Source organism: Saccopteryx leptura, chromosome 1 (assembly GCF_036850995.1).
Source record: "Saccopteryx leptura isolate mSacLep1 chromosome 1, mSacLep1_pri_phased_curated, whole genome shotgun sequence".
Lineage (NCBI taxonomy): Eukaryota > Metazoa > Chordata > Mammalia > Chiroptera > Emballonuridae > Saccopteryx > Saccopteryx leptura.
Window position 1 is genome coordinate 152,167,431 of NC_089503.1, and position 12,839 is coordinate 152,180,269.

The 12,839-nt window shown below is 48.3% G+C and overlaps 1 protein-coding gene across 1 annotated transcript in view; it reads right to left on the reverse strand.

Annotated features, from left to right (window-relative positions):
* The window catches only part of ITGA1 (integrin subunit alpha 1), a 169,495-nt gene that overhangs the window by 74,380 nt on the left and 82,276 nt on the right, over positions 1-12,839 (reverse strand). Inside the window, exon 7 of the mRNA XM_066377869.1 lies at positions 755-903. Coding sequence (XP_066233966.1) covers positions 755-903 — 149 coding nt within the window. The remainder of the gene's footprint in view (positions 1-754; positions 904-12,839) is intronic.

Genomic DNA, 12,839 nt, shown 5'->3' on the forward strand with positions numbered 1-12,839 from the left:
AGACATACTAGAATATAAATAGTATTGAGTAGAAGTGGATGAACCATTTTTTTTAAATTGAGAATCCTAGAAGCTGAAAAGAAAAAAATAAAGGAAACTATATAGTCACTCATATTATGACTTAGTACCCAAGAGTATGATGCAGTGGACTGTGACACTTAATCAATTTTTCGTCAACTGAACCCTTGGAATAAAAGGAAAGATAAAGAGGAGTGGTGAGATTGTATAATAGAAAAAGCTGATTCTGTAACTCTTAGCTAATTGGCTGGATCCAGCTTTAAACAAGATGGCTTTAAATTGGTTCTGGCCATTTGGTGCAGTGGTAGAGCATTGGCCTAGTGTGTGGAAGTCCCGGGTCAGGGCACACAGGAGAATCTCTCTCTCTCTCTCTCTCTCTCTTCCCCTCCTGCAGCCATGGCTCAAATAGTCTGAGTGAGTTGGACCCCAGGTGCTGAGGATGGCTTCATGTCCTCATCTCAGGCACTAAAATAGCTCGGTTGCCAAGCAACAGAGCAGGCACCCCAGATGGGCAGAGAGAGTATCAGCCTGGTAGGGGGCTTGCCAGATGGATCCTGGTCTGGGCACATGTGCGAGTCTGTCTTTATGCCTTCTTGTCTCCCACTTAATAATAATAATAATATAAAAAAGGTAGCTTTAAATATTACTGAGGTAAATGTTCAATCAACACTCCAAACGGCTAACTCGAGAGTAGGTATTCCTGAACAGACTTTGACTTGATCTTTGAACCATGTACCTTGCCGTGTCTATTCCAAGGGCTGTCATCGTCTGGCGGCCACCTCTCTGAACTATTTTTTTCGCAGCCATGAGCACTTCTTCCGTTGATGGGTAGGTATTGAGGTTGAACTCATGGGTCACATTTTCTCCATACTGTACAATCCCAACCTGAAATACCAAGCCACCGTGAGTTATTGATCTAACAACACACCCAGTTTCAACTCTGTTCCATCTGAACATGAGGACCAGATGTGATTCACTGGAGTCTTTTAGACCAGCTTAAAAATCTATGGGACCGCACATCCTTCTATTTTGACAGTGATAATATTGACATGTATGGATGGTCCCAACCCCAAGGATAAAAATGAAAGTGCTGTTATTCAACTTCTCAGACAATCAATTTATTCTTTCCGCAGTTTTTACAGAAGACTCTGGTGGACTGTGGGGGAGCATGGGAACCTGTGGGCAGTCTCACCTTCGTTTTCATGGAGTTTCAAGACCAGAAAAGAGAGATCAAACACATGATCCTTCAAACACACGTTCACTGCAGACAGCGAAAACGGCTGTCACAGAAAAGCTGATATGGGCATGTACAACCAAGGGCCCTGAGTTAATATGGGAGCTGAGCCCTGGCCAGGTAGCTCAATTGGTTAGAGCGTCATTCTGATATGCCAAGGTTGCGGTTTGATTCCTGGTCAGAGCACATGTAGGAGTTGGCCAATGAATGCATAAATAAGTGGAACAACAAATCAATGTCTCTCTCTCTCTCTCTCTCTCTCTCTTTCTCCTTACCTTTCTCTTTAAAATCAATCTCTCTATAAAAATCATTCAATAAAAAATTACAAATACATAAATAAAATGGGGGCTCTGAGGAGAGCTGTCGGAAGTGACATTTCATCTGAGATCCAGCAGGTGTGTGTGTGGGGTGGGCAGAGGCCCATCCTGGGTGGTGGCTGAGAGGGACAATGGGTTCGTGCAGGGAACTGGGCGGGAAGCAGCTGGGACGGGAAGGGGGGTTGAGCCCCAAGAGTAGAGGGACAGTCGGCAAGCCTGGACCAACCGGGGTGTGAAGGCAGCGTGGGGCCAGAGAGGGCTGGGCGAGCAGGCGGCGACTGTCCAGCGGGGACGGTCCAGCAGGGACCGTCCGGCGAGGGCCGTCCGGCGAGGGCTGCACCTGCCACATGCACCCGTCTCTGCTGTGGCTGTTTCCCTCAGTCAGCCCTTCTCCCCCACCCCTGTCTTGTGCTCTGTCTTCCCTCTCACTGTCCTCTCCTTTCTTCCCCTCCTCCCTATCGGCTGGATGATACAGGCAGACACACCATCATGTGCCATGACAAAGAAGGTCACATGCCCCAGATTTAATTTCCTGGATTCGTTTTCTTCTCCCCACCACAGAGATTAATTATATTTCTTTCTTTACATCTCCTTTAAAGTGAACCAACAAACTAATCTACATCGAGATTCGTGCCTAAAGATACTTTATCCTTAGCCTTTCTTACCCCCACAATCAGGGACTCAGAGAATTCTTTACCCCAAAGGGATGTATTTTTCATGTAGGAATTCTGGGCACTTCATCTCTTGGGCAGGGGGCGTCAGTTGAGACCGGGCTGCCTTCTCTCCAAGGCAATCACCCAGTGTGCCCGCTGGTAGGGTCACCTGTGGTGCTTGCTGTAGAGCCAGTCCTAGTTCCAAGTCTGACGCCATCTCCGGGTGGCACAGAGGAGCATTGCCCCTTCCGGCCTCCCCTGCGGGCATCACCGTTGTCAGAAACTTTAGGCTCAATCACATGCCTGACTTAGAGATGCATTTCCATAGCTAGTCTTTCCGGAAAACAGGACCTTACTCTGGCATTTGCAGAAACAAACAAGAGACTCTCTGCTTTAAAATGATCTTTATCATCTCTGAGCCACTAGTACCCTAGACATCTCGGAGCAACTGGGCCACCATGCCGAAATAAGAATACCACCCTGTATTGTCACTGCTTTTAAGATGTTCTTTCCTAATTAATTTAAATCACAGCAACAGAAATCACCTCCACGTTTTATAAATAAGGAAACTGAGTTTTAAAGACTCACTCGCCAGAGTCAGAGGACGAACAGGGGTCCGGTGTAAGACATGCAACCTTTGTCCCGGGTTCCTTCCATCCCTCCGCTTCCCCCACAACAAAGCAGCCCCCCTACCACGAAGTCTGTGTTTTCTGGTCAGCCCATCCTGCTAACTTCTGCTGAAGGCTGCTGCCGTTGAGGGCCCACTCAGTGAAGCCGATCAGCTAGCTAGCGAACAGAGACATGCTAGAAACTATAGGAAAGTTCATATATATTAAAAAAAAGTAGAACCGGCTAAGCCTTCCTCAGAATGGCTTTGTCAGGGATGAGATACATAAGAAATAACCAGGGAATGGATGCAAGTGTAAGCTGAAGCACTCTGTAGGCTGAATGAGCTGCAGCCTTCTCAGTGTGTGTCCCAGTTAGCCCTGCTCGTCCATACATACACCTTTCCCCTGACACCTATTGCCCTCTGACTCAAGACCACATGCTATTAGAATCAAAATAAAGATGGCCAGAGGACCTTTATAAATAAGGTAGGATACAACCAGCTAATCACACATAAAAATAAAATGGGTGGGCACACTGCCATGACTCCAAGTCAGATTAGTTCCTAGACAGAACTCAATGTTCTCTCTTAGTCTCTTCATAGAACTGAAATTCCTCCCCCAGTGACCCTTAGGGCTTTTCATTAGCGACCCAAGGAGACACTGAATTATTATTAAGGAAGAATCATGTAGGGTTAAGGTTGTTTTGTGTGCAGAGATGCTCAGTGCAAGTGAAATGATCTTGTTAACTGGATAATCATCACATCTCAAGGTAGGCACCACGCTATGTCAAGGCCTATGTCAAGGCCGCTGGGGAAGTTAGTTAATTGCTTACCCATTCAGGACCTCATACAGAGCTGGGTGTGTGTTCCTTTCGCTTTGTTTTTGTTTGCTTAAGCAGGAGGCTAATGGACTTTGGGAAGCGTTACTCCTGGGTCATTATTTGTGGGCATTTTACTACCTGGATGAGTCCACCGAATACCCTAGTCTCTCTTTGCTTCGACGTCCTTAGGCCCAGTAAACTTTTTCTCCAGCTCACCTGTAACATCGACTCCCACGATCGTACCATAGACCTTGTCACCTGGGAAAACAGCTTCACCTCGGTCTCAATTTCAAGTGTTCTCTCTGACCATTAACTTCAGCTTATTTACCTACTATATCTAATTCATTCCTGGGCCGCAGCAGGCCTTCCCATTAATTCATAGAACTAACTTTCTTTCTTTCTCTTTCTTTCTTTCTTTCTTTCTTTCTTTCTTTCTTTCTTTCTTTCTTTCTTTCTTTCTTTCTTTCTTTCTTTCTTTCTTTCTCTCTTTCTTTCTTTCTTTCTTTTTCTTTCTTTCTTTCTTTCTTTCTCTTTCTTTCTCTCTTTCTCTCTTTCTCTTCTTTCTCTTCTTTCTTTCTTTCTTTCTTTCTTTCTTTCTTTCTTTCTTTCTTTCTTTCTTTCCTCTCTTTCTCTCCTTTCTTTCTTTCTTTCTCTTTCTTTCTTTCTTTTCTTCCTCTTCCTCCTCCTCCTCCTCCTCCTCCTCCTCCTCCTCCTCCTCCTCCTCCTCCTCCTCCTCCTCCTCCTCCTCCTCTTCTTCTTCTTCTTCTTCTTCTTCTTCTTCTTCTTCTTCTTCTTCTTCTTCTTCTTCTTCTTTTTTGTTTCTTTTTACCTAGCCTAAATTCCAGGGTCCATCACCATTATCACTGTCTTGCAAACATTTAGGTCCTTTAACCTATTTCCCCCTTCATTAACTCACTTGGCTAACTGCCAGCTCTGGCCAAGTCTAACTATTGCCTTCACGGGGTGTCCTTCTGCGAAATAAAAATCCCGCCACTTGTAGACTGGTGTCACTCTAAAGTTAGGGCTGTGCAGCCCAAAAAGCCCTAAGATTGTTTATTAGCATACACTTTGCTCTCATGGACTTTCAATCGAAGTCTAGTCATGTGCTGTTAACTCTCCAGGAAAAAGAGAGGGTCTGTCTCACACACAGCGAGGACTTCGTGTGAGAAGAGGGGGAAGTCAAGCCAATCACAAAAGGCCGCTCTGCCCCATAATTCTGTATGCTGACAACACACTTCTTTGTCCTATAGAACCTACTAGGAACTAGGGGGTTATCTGGATGCCTTTTCCTCACACCAGGAATAGCAAAATATTTCTGACTTGGTAAGTCATAGACCAGCGCTTTGTAGCACATCTGTCTGTCTCTGACTATCTATCTATCTATCTATCTATCTATCTATCTATCTATCTATCTACCATCTATCTATCAACATTTCTCTCACTTCTACTGTAAGGTCGGTGGATAATGGGGAAAGGTCATGTGAGAAACCAGATCCAGGAACTTTGGCTAGAACTGCCCACAACCATGTGCGCCAAAATAAACTTCCCAGGGGTCCTTGGGAAAAGAGCAACTGTCTGCCAGCCAGTGAGATTTCGCCATGTCATAATAACTCGATCACCCTAGAGGACCCTTTAGATATCTTCCACATGGTTTAATCTATGCGACTTCCCTGGCCCGTGTCCCCTGGACCAGGGAACGTTGTCTGGGAAGTGCTCTGTACTCAATAAAGCTTTTGCTTATCCACATTTTGTGGCTATGTCCTCCCTTCTTCCTAGGTGGGGAAAAATACCTTACATTTGGTGCTGAAACCCAGGAGGAGTTAGAAGTCCGCAAGGACTGCTCCTCTCCCTTCCTCTCTGAGAAAGAACCAGGACCTCTGACTTTCCACCCACTTCAGCACCTTGGTGTGGTAAGTCCCCTGCCTCCAGCCTCCCCTCAGTTCTTTCTGCCGAGACTCCCTGTCTGAAACTGCAGCTGCATCAGGGACCTCTTTTCCATTCCGTTCCGAGTGCATGTGTGCCTGTGGAGACATCCCGAGCACATCCTGCCCATCTGGTGGCCAGAGCTTGAGCTGTGGGACGCCAATGCTGAACTCTGACTACTCCGAGGACTGAGGGCGGCCATAGAGGCACAGGAATCCAAACTTAATTCAAAAACACTCCTAGAGTTGCCTTATCCAAAATCTCACCCTCCCTAAAGAAGAAGAAACTGTTCTTCTCCGCCGGGGCCAGGCCACAGAATCCACTGGCTAATCGAACCAGGTAGCCTCCTGAAGGGACTTTCAGTTTTGACACCCTCACCAATTTATCACCAAAAGAACTGGGAACTGGTTGGAGATCCCTTACATTCAGGGCTTCTAGTTATTCATGCTCCTGTCCTAATCTCTGTGCCACCTGCTACACGGAACATGCCCTTTTAGGCCAGAGAAACCTCACCTAAACCCTCTGCTCCTAATCTTTCCTCCTTCGCTGACTCCCAACTCTTTCCCCTTCCTGCCTGACCCCCAGGGGCGCCCCTCTCTCGGGACCCCTCTCTGGTCCCTCTGCGGATCTCTTCTGCTTGGGTCTCTTCCCTCCAAGAGCCTCCTCCCCTCCCTTCACAGAATCCTGTTTCTCATTCACCTGCAAATACCATTCTTTCTTTCTCCTCCCCTGCCGGCCAGGGGCCCCTCCCTTCTCCACTGTGTCTTAAGCCCCTCCTCCATCAAGTCACCTGTCCTGCCTCTGGCTCTGGCATTTCCTGCCAGATGTGGGTGCTGGGCTCCCCAGGAGCCCACCTCCTCTTATTCTCAACCCCCAAACCCCTATCTGGGACCTGTGAACATGGCATTTAAATTTTTTAATGGTCACAGCTAGTAGGAACAGGCCAAGGCTTTTTGCCAGACCTGCATGCAGCAGAGTGTAACTCTCCAAACCCAGACTCTTGTGGCAGCCCTGAGGCCAGCAGAGCAACAGGGGCAAGGCACAGGAAGTGCCCAACCCAAATCCAGGCTGCAAAGAGGAACCCCATCACTGGTCCAGACAGTGCCCCAGCCCGTGACTGCCCACTGAGCCCTGCCTTGACTGCGAGCAGCCCGGTCACTGGTGGAGCAATTGCCCCTTTGGGCAACAGGCTTTTCCTTGGTGCTTCTACATGGAGGACAAGCCACCCAAATGGAAGGCCAAGCCAGCCAGGTGGGCCCATCGTTTGAACTCCTAGGACACAGTCTGGACTTGGAGAACCCAGGGTAATGCTGCAGGAATGGGTAAGTCCATCTCATCTCTTGTGGACACAGGGGCTACCTTCTTTGTTTTGCCTTCACACTCTGGACCTCTAGTTCCCTCACAGGTCTTGGTTATGGGAGTAGATGGGACCCCTTCTTTTTCTCTTCGCACACCACTCTTGACATGCAGTTTTGCCTCAAGCTTGCCCCCATGTGGGACTGCTGGCAGTCAGAACCACTGGGCCCTACCCCTCTCCAGCTCACCAAAAGGCTGGACCCTGCAAATCCTCCTATTACTCCTCTTTTTTATTGAATCCTTATAGGACCACGTCCACAAAGTTTCTCAAATCACGGACAAACAGATGTTTCTCCTGACTCCCCTCAAAGTCACCACCTTATGACTGCCCCTCCCCACAAGGCCCCTAACCAGCAGGAAGTAGCCAGACGAATAAGCGGCACCCCTATTTAACACAAAAGGTCAGAATGTAATGTTGCTGGATAATGGAGAAAGGTCACGTGAGAAACCAGACCCGGGAACTTTGGCTAGAACCACCCACACCATGTGCGCCAAAAGAAACTTCCCAGGAGTCCTTGAGAAAAGAGCGACTGTCTGCCAGCCAGTGAGATTTTGCCATGCCATATTAACTCGACCACCCTAGAGGACCCTTTAAATATCTCCCACACAGTTTAATCCCATGACTTCCCTGGCCCGTGTCCCCTGGACCAGGGAACATCGTCCAGGAAGTGCTCTGTATTCAATAAAGCTTTTGCTTATCCACACTTCGTGGCTACGCCCCTTCCTTCTTCCTTGGCGGGGAAAAATACCTTACATCTACGAGCTTCTTCTTTGTGAGTAATACGAAGGAAGAGAAGGCCTAATGGACTATTCTCTCACCCTTTCTCTATACTTTGCTTCTAACAACTCCACCTGGAACTGTTTACAGATGACTGTCCTTAGATGGCTAGAGCTGCTTTGCCCCAAAGGTTCAAACAGACTGAGCACCTGGAGATGTCCTCCCTCCCCGCCCCTTGCTGGGGCCCCCTGCCCGATCAGGCTGAGACCTAAACGTCACCTGAAGTCACAGCCTGCTCTGGACTCTGTGGCTACCCTGTTTTGCTCCCCCAACCCCTTACTACGTTCTGGTGGAAGCACTTCCTTCCTAAGCGACCATCACTGGGACCCCTCTCTCAGGGCTTGCCTCTGGGTGGCCAGACCTCAGGCGGCTGGACCTCAGGTGGCTGTGTCTCTGGTTTCCACCCCTCCTCCATCCAGGCCGATGTCACTGCCTGGGGCCTGGTCCATGGCAACAGTGGTCTCTCCATACCACGGCAACGGGGGTCTCTCCACTGCTCTCTCTCTCCCGGTCCCACCCTCCCCAAAGCCAGTCACATGCTAACGGCTGACCACCTGTCTGGAAATTCTGCTCTCATCATGTTGTTTCCTGGTTCGATCATCTCTACTACCTCTCCACTGCCTACACCAGGGCCTCTGAAATAAACTTTCAGAGAGAATTTTTATTCTAATTAAAATAGAAGAAAAGATTAGACTTCAAGCTGCGGCCCCTTGCAAGAGGGGGCCTGGCGATTAGCATTCAGTGATCTTCCCTGATGGCAGCCTGGCCCTGCGTTCCCCACACCTCCTCACCCCCGGGGCTGCCCAGGATAAACTCTTCCCCCCACCCAAGGCCCTTCCTCGCCCTCAACTCAGCGGATGCTGCTCACTCTGTAAGGTTCTTGTTCACTTTCTCTGTAGGACGCTGCCTGCTGGGTCACCAGGGTCGCCCATGCTGGTCTTCCCTCTGCCCCGCCCCCGTGGGACTGCGTTTTCCTTGGCGCTTTGGTCTGCGTGCTCTGTCTTCCCAGCCGCACTGAGTTCTGGCTTCTGGTGGGGCCCAGAGCAGGGTGAGGAGCTGGCCGGGTGTCCCAGCTCGTGGTATGCTCTTATCTCTTCCCGAGGTTTTTCTCACTGGGCTCACAGCTGACCTCTGGGCATTCTTACCACATGACTGTGACATTTCCCATAAGCCAGTGGGAAACTGAGATAGGAGGCAAAGAATGATAAGCAGGAGAAGAGAAGCACGAAGCAGTGTGGGAAAGGAGAACAGTGGGTTGTGGAAACTCCAACCTCAGGGAAATGGCATTTGGTGCAGGCCCCGGGCTGATTCCGAAACTCAGGAACTAGGTTGAGGAAGGGCGGCTATATCTTCCCCAGAAAAGGGCCCATTTATTATGTTCTATTCCAGGAACACGGTTATATGACCAAATAAATGTGGTAATGCTTTGCCAAGAATTGGTAAAACTCGGTTCAATACACACGGTTTCAGTCCCGTCTTCGTATCTAATTGAAAGCACAGGAGATAGGCTTGTACCAGCACAATGGGGATGTATGTACATGCAGTAGAATCAGTTAGCATCAGAGCTAAATAACAAGACACCCAGCGAGCCAAGGGGTGGGTACACAGCGCGAGGAGCAGGCAGTAGAAGAGACCACAAACATTCCACTGTCTCCCACTGAAAGGTCTAGGGCGAGGGTGGGGAGTGGAGGGGGTGAACCAGCTTCCCAACACCCAGGGAAAGAACAGGTAGCAGGTGTTACGCAGAATAGAAGAATGCAAAGCAGCTTTGAACCTGCAAAATATGTCAGGATGACAACGAATTTAAAGCACTATAGAGATTGAGAAAAAGAAAACAACTAACAATCATCACAGTGGGCATGAAGTAGCCAATGACACAGAAAACCAGGGGGTGGGGTTTGGTAGGGTGCTGGTGAGGGCTCATGAAGGAGGGAAGGGGCCAGGCACCTTGGCTGAATGAAAGCGAGCAAGCAAGGGAGTCAGCGAAGGAAAGCAGCTGGCTAGCTGGGGGCTTTCTTTAGAGGAGTCTGGAAAGACATCAGCTTATGACACCAGGAAAAGAGTGGATGGATACAGTAACCATAGACCCTTACAAAGACGGGTGGAAGTCACCAGGAGAAGGAGCAGTTACTTTTCTGAGACAAATGAAATGGATACATTGACCTCCTGGGAGACGTATTTGAACTTGTTGAATAGCAGAACAAAAAGTCAGGTATCTAATTACTGTCTAAGGCCAAAGAGACCGAGGAGAGCTGGTTCAGGCTAAGGATTCCGCTGTGTGAACAAGAGGGCTGTATCACTTGATAGAACCTTCCGGCTACACATAAGATTTATAATCCTTCTTCAGCTAACCCCCAAACTAACATCTCCCCTCTATTTCCCAGGGAGTATGAGCATCCTTTGGTCTGTTAGTAGGTATGATTTTTTAAAATGAGTTCCACGGCCAAATACTCACAGAAAACACAGAGTTAAACATATATCTTTGGAGCAGGAACCCTCTCTGTCTCTGTCTCTCTGTTATTTACATGAAGTAAAAAAAGAAAAATCCACAAATTTGAAATGGTGCAAAAGAGCAAGTCTCCCCTTTATTCCTGTCCCAATTGCTCCACTCCAAGTCCTCAGCAAATCCTTCTGAAAATGTTCTCAGAGTTTTCAACATGAAAACATGCATCATGGATCACAAATTGGAAGATACAGTTTATTCTTATTTAAGGGAATAAGCAATACCTTGAACAACAAAGTCTAGAAAACGGTGCTTTCCAGTATTAGGAGTTACCTACTTATAAAGATGAATTCACTGGTCTTTTCATCATTGTTTGCAGTTATGTACCGCCGTTATCCAAAAATAAGATTTTTACTTCATTTTCTAAGTGGGAAGTTCTTTGGAGATCAATTGAGAACAAAGTTTAAGTATTTTGTAATACCGCTCCTGACAGGTAGCATAATACTTCATCAATAAAATGTTTCATAAGCATCTACTGAATTAAGAGGAATTAATTACCTAACTGGCTTAATTTGGGGGGGTAGAGACAAAAGAGGGGACAGGGACAGTAAGGACAATGGAGGAAGGACCCTGTGAGAATCATTGGAAGGAAGGCTTTTCTTTCTTCTCTCATGAGACTTAAAGTCACAACAGAACAACAAGGGTGTTCAAGAAACAGAGTGCTTAAAACAGCTGCTCAGTCAGTTGAGTAAGTCCTGGGGAAGGATGGAACTGTTTGCTCACTTAGAATTATATCATTACCTTATATTGTTAAATCAGAGTTGTAACACTAGCGCCTGTATTTTAACGCCCAGCATGAGGTCAGTCTTTCAGTTTTCACTCAACAATCCCCTTTATAAAATTGATGGCTTCTTTGGGGAGGAAAGGTAGCAATAAAGAGGCTTTCTGGGTGTTCCTAAGATGCACAATTGCTTAACCCGATCAGGGCTCAGGCTTTGTGTCTGGCCAACTTATCTTTTCTTTCTACCCAAATTACAGCCCAACAGCCCTGCCTACAACCTGCTTATAAGATAATTAATTCGGGGCGTGCCTGTAGCAGGAAGACAGGCTGCCATCCAATTTAACCATCTGCGCAGACCGTGTTGGGGCTGCTAGCTGAAACCAGGCTTACCCTTCGTCACTACGGGCAAGGACATACATGGGGCTGGCTCACAGGCAGATAAAACGAGGCCTCAGGAACATAAAGAAACCCGACAGATGATAGATATGGGTCCTCGGAGCAGGATGTCTTAACTGGCCACTTGCTTGAAGGAGGATGCTGCGATAGAATTGGTCCAGGCTCAGAAATGCAAGCCCAGGGAACATTAGAGTTCCTTTTTTTTTTTTTTTTAAAGGAACAGAGAGAGAGTCAGAGAAAAGAATAGATAGGAACAGACAGACAGGAATGGAGAGAGATGAAAAGCATCAATCATCAGTTTTTTGTTGTGACACCTTAGTTGTTCATTGATTGCTTTCTCATATGTGCTTTGACTGCGGGTCTTGAGCAGACCGAGTAACCCCTTGCTTGAGCCAGCGACCTTGGGTCCAAGCTGGTGAGCTTTTCACTCAAGCCAGATGAGCACGCGCTCAAGCTGGTGACCTCGGGGTCTCGAACCTGGGGCCTCCACATCCCAGTCTGATGCTCTATCCACTGCACCACTGCCTGGTCAGGGAACATTAGAGTTTTATGGAGAGGGAAGAAGACAATGGGAGAATATGGACCACGGGTGAGTGGGGCCAATGAGTGAACACCTATTTAGAAAAGCCTGAAACACCATGTCAAGGGGACACACACAGACCTCTGCGCTCCATAACTTCATGAAGCTGCGCGAGAGATGGGGCTCATTACAATAATGGTTTGTAACACAAGGAGAAATGAAAAACCCCAGGAAGTCCATTTCCCCCACGTAACTGACTTGGCTCCCATGTACTAGGCACTGCAGAGAACTCTGACCTGAGTTTCACGAGGAAAGGATGAAGGCATGAGTTGTCGTAGGAGGATCCACACAGCCCGCCCGGGAAGACAGCAAACACGTGCAGCAGCAGGTGACACACTGAGTGACCAGGGTGATCCGTGAAGGGTGTGCAGACACGGTGGGGATGGGGAGGGGAGTGGAAGGGAGGGGAGGGAGCTTTTCTTGGGAAGGGCAAATGGAATGATTGCAGCGAATGGCAGAGAGTGACATCTGAACGGAGTCTAAGAAGTCCCTTCGGCACGGCACGCGAGCCTGGTCTGGAGAGAGGTAGTGGAGCAGGGGGCCCATGAGCACAGAATGGCTTGTTCAGGAACCACCTGGACAAGGGGAAGCCACGGGGAAGCAGAGAGGCGGGCACGGGGGTGGGAAGAGGCTGTGGCAATGACTGGCACCAGGTGACAAATGCCTGACAGTCCCCTGGAGAGGCCGGATAGTATGCAGCAGGCAACAGAAGGAGATCTTTATCAAGGGAAACGCCAGGATCTGAACTTCACTTTGGAAAGGTAACTCAGGTGAGTGGTGCCCGGGGCTGAAGGACAATGGACATAAATCAGGAAGCTAGCAAGGGAGCAGACACAGCTCCCAGCCCCTCGCAGGGCCAGGGCCGGAGCCATGATTGACCGGGTCTGTCTGGCTGCCCAGCTCAGCTAGGCTTCCTGTCAGACCTCAGGGCC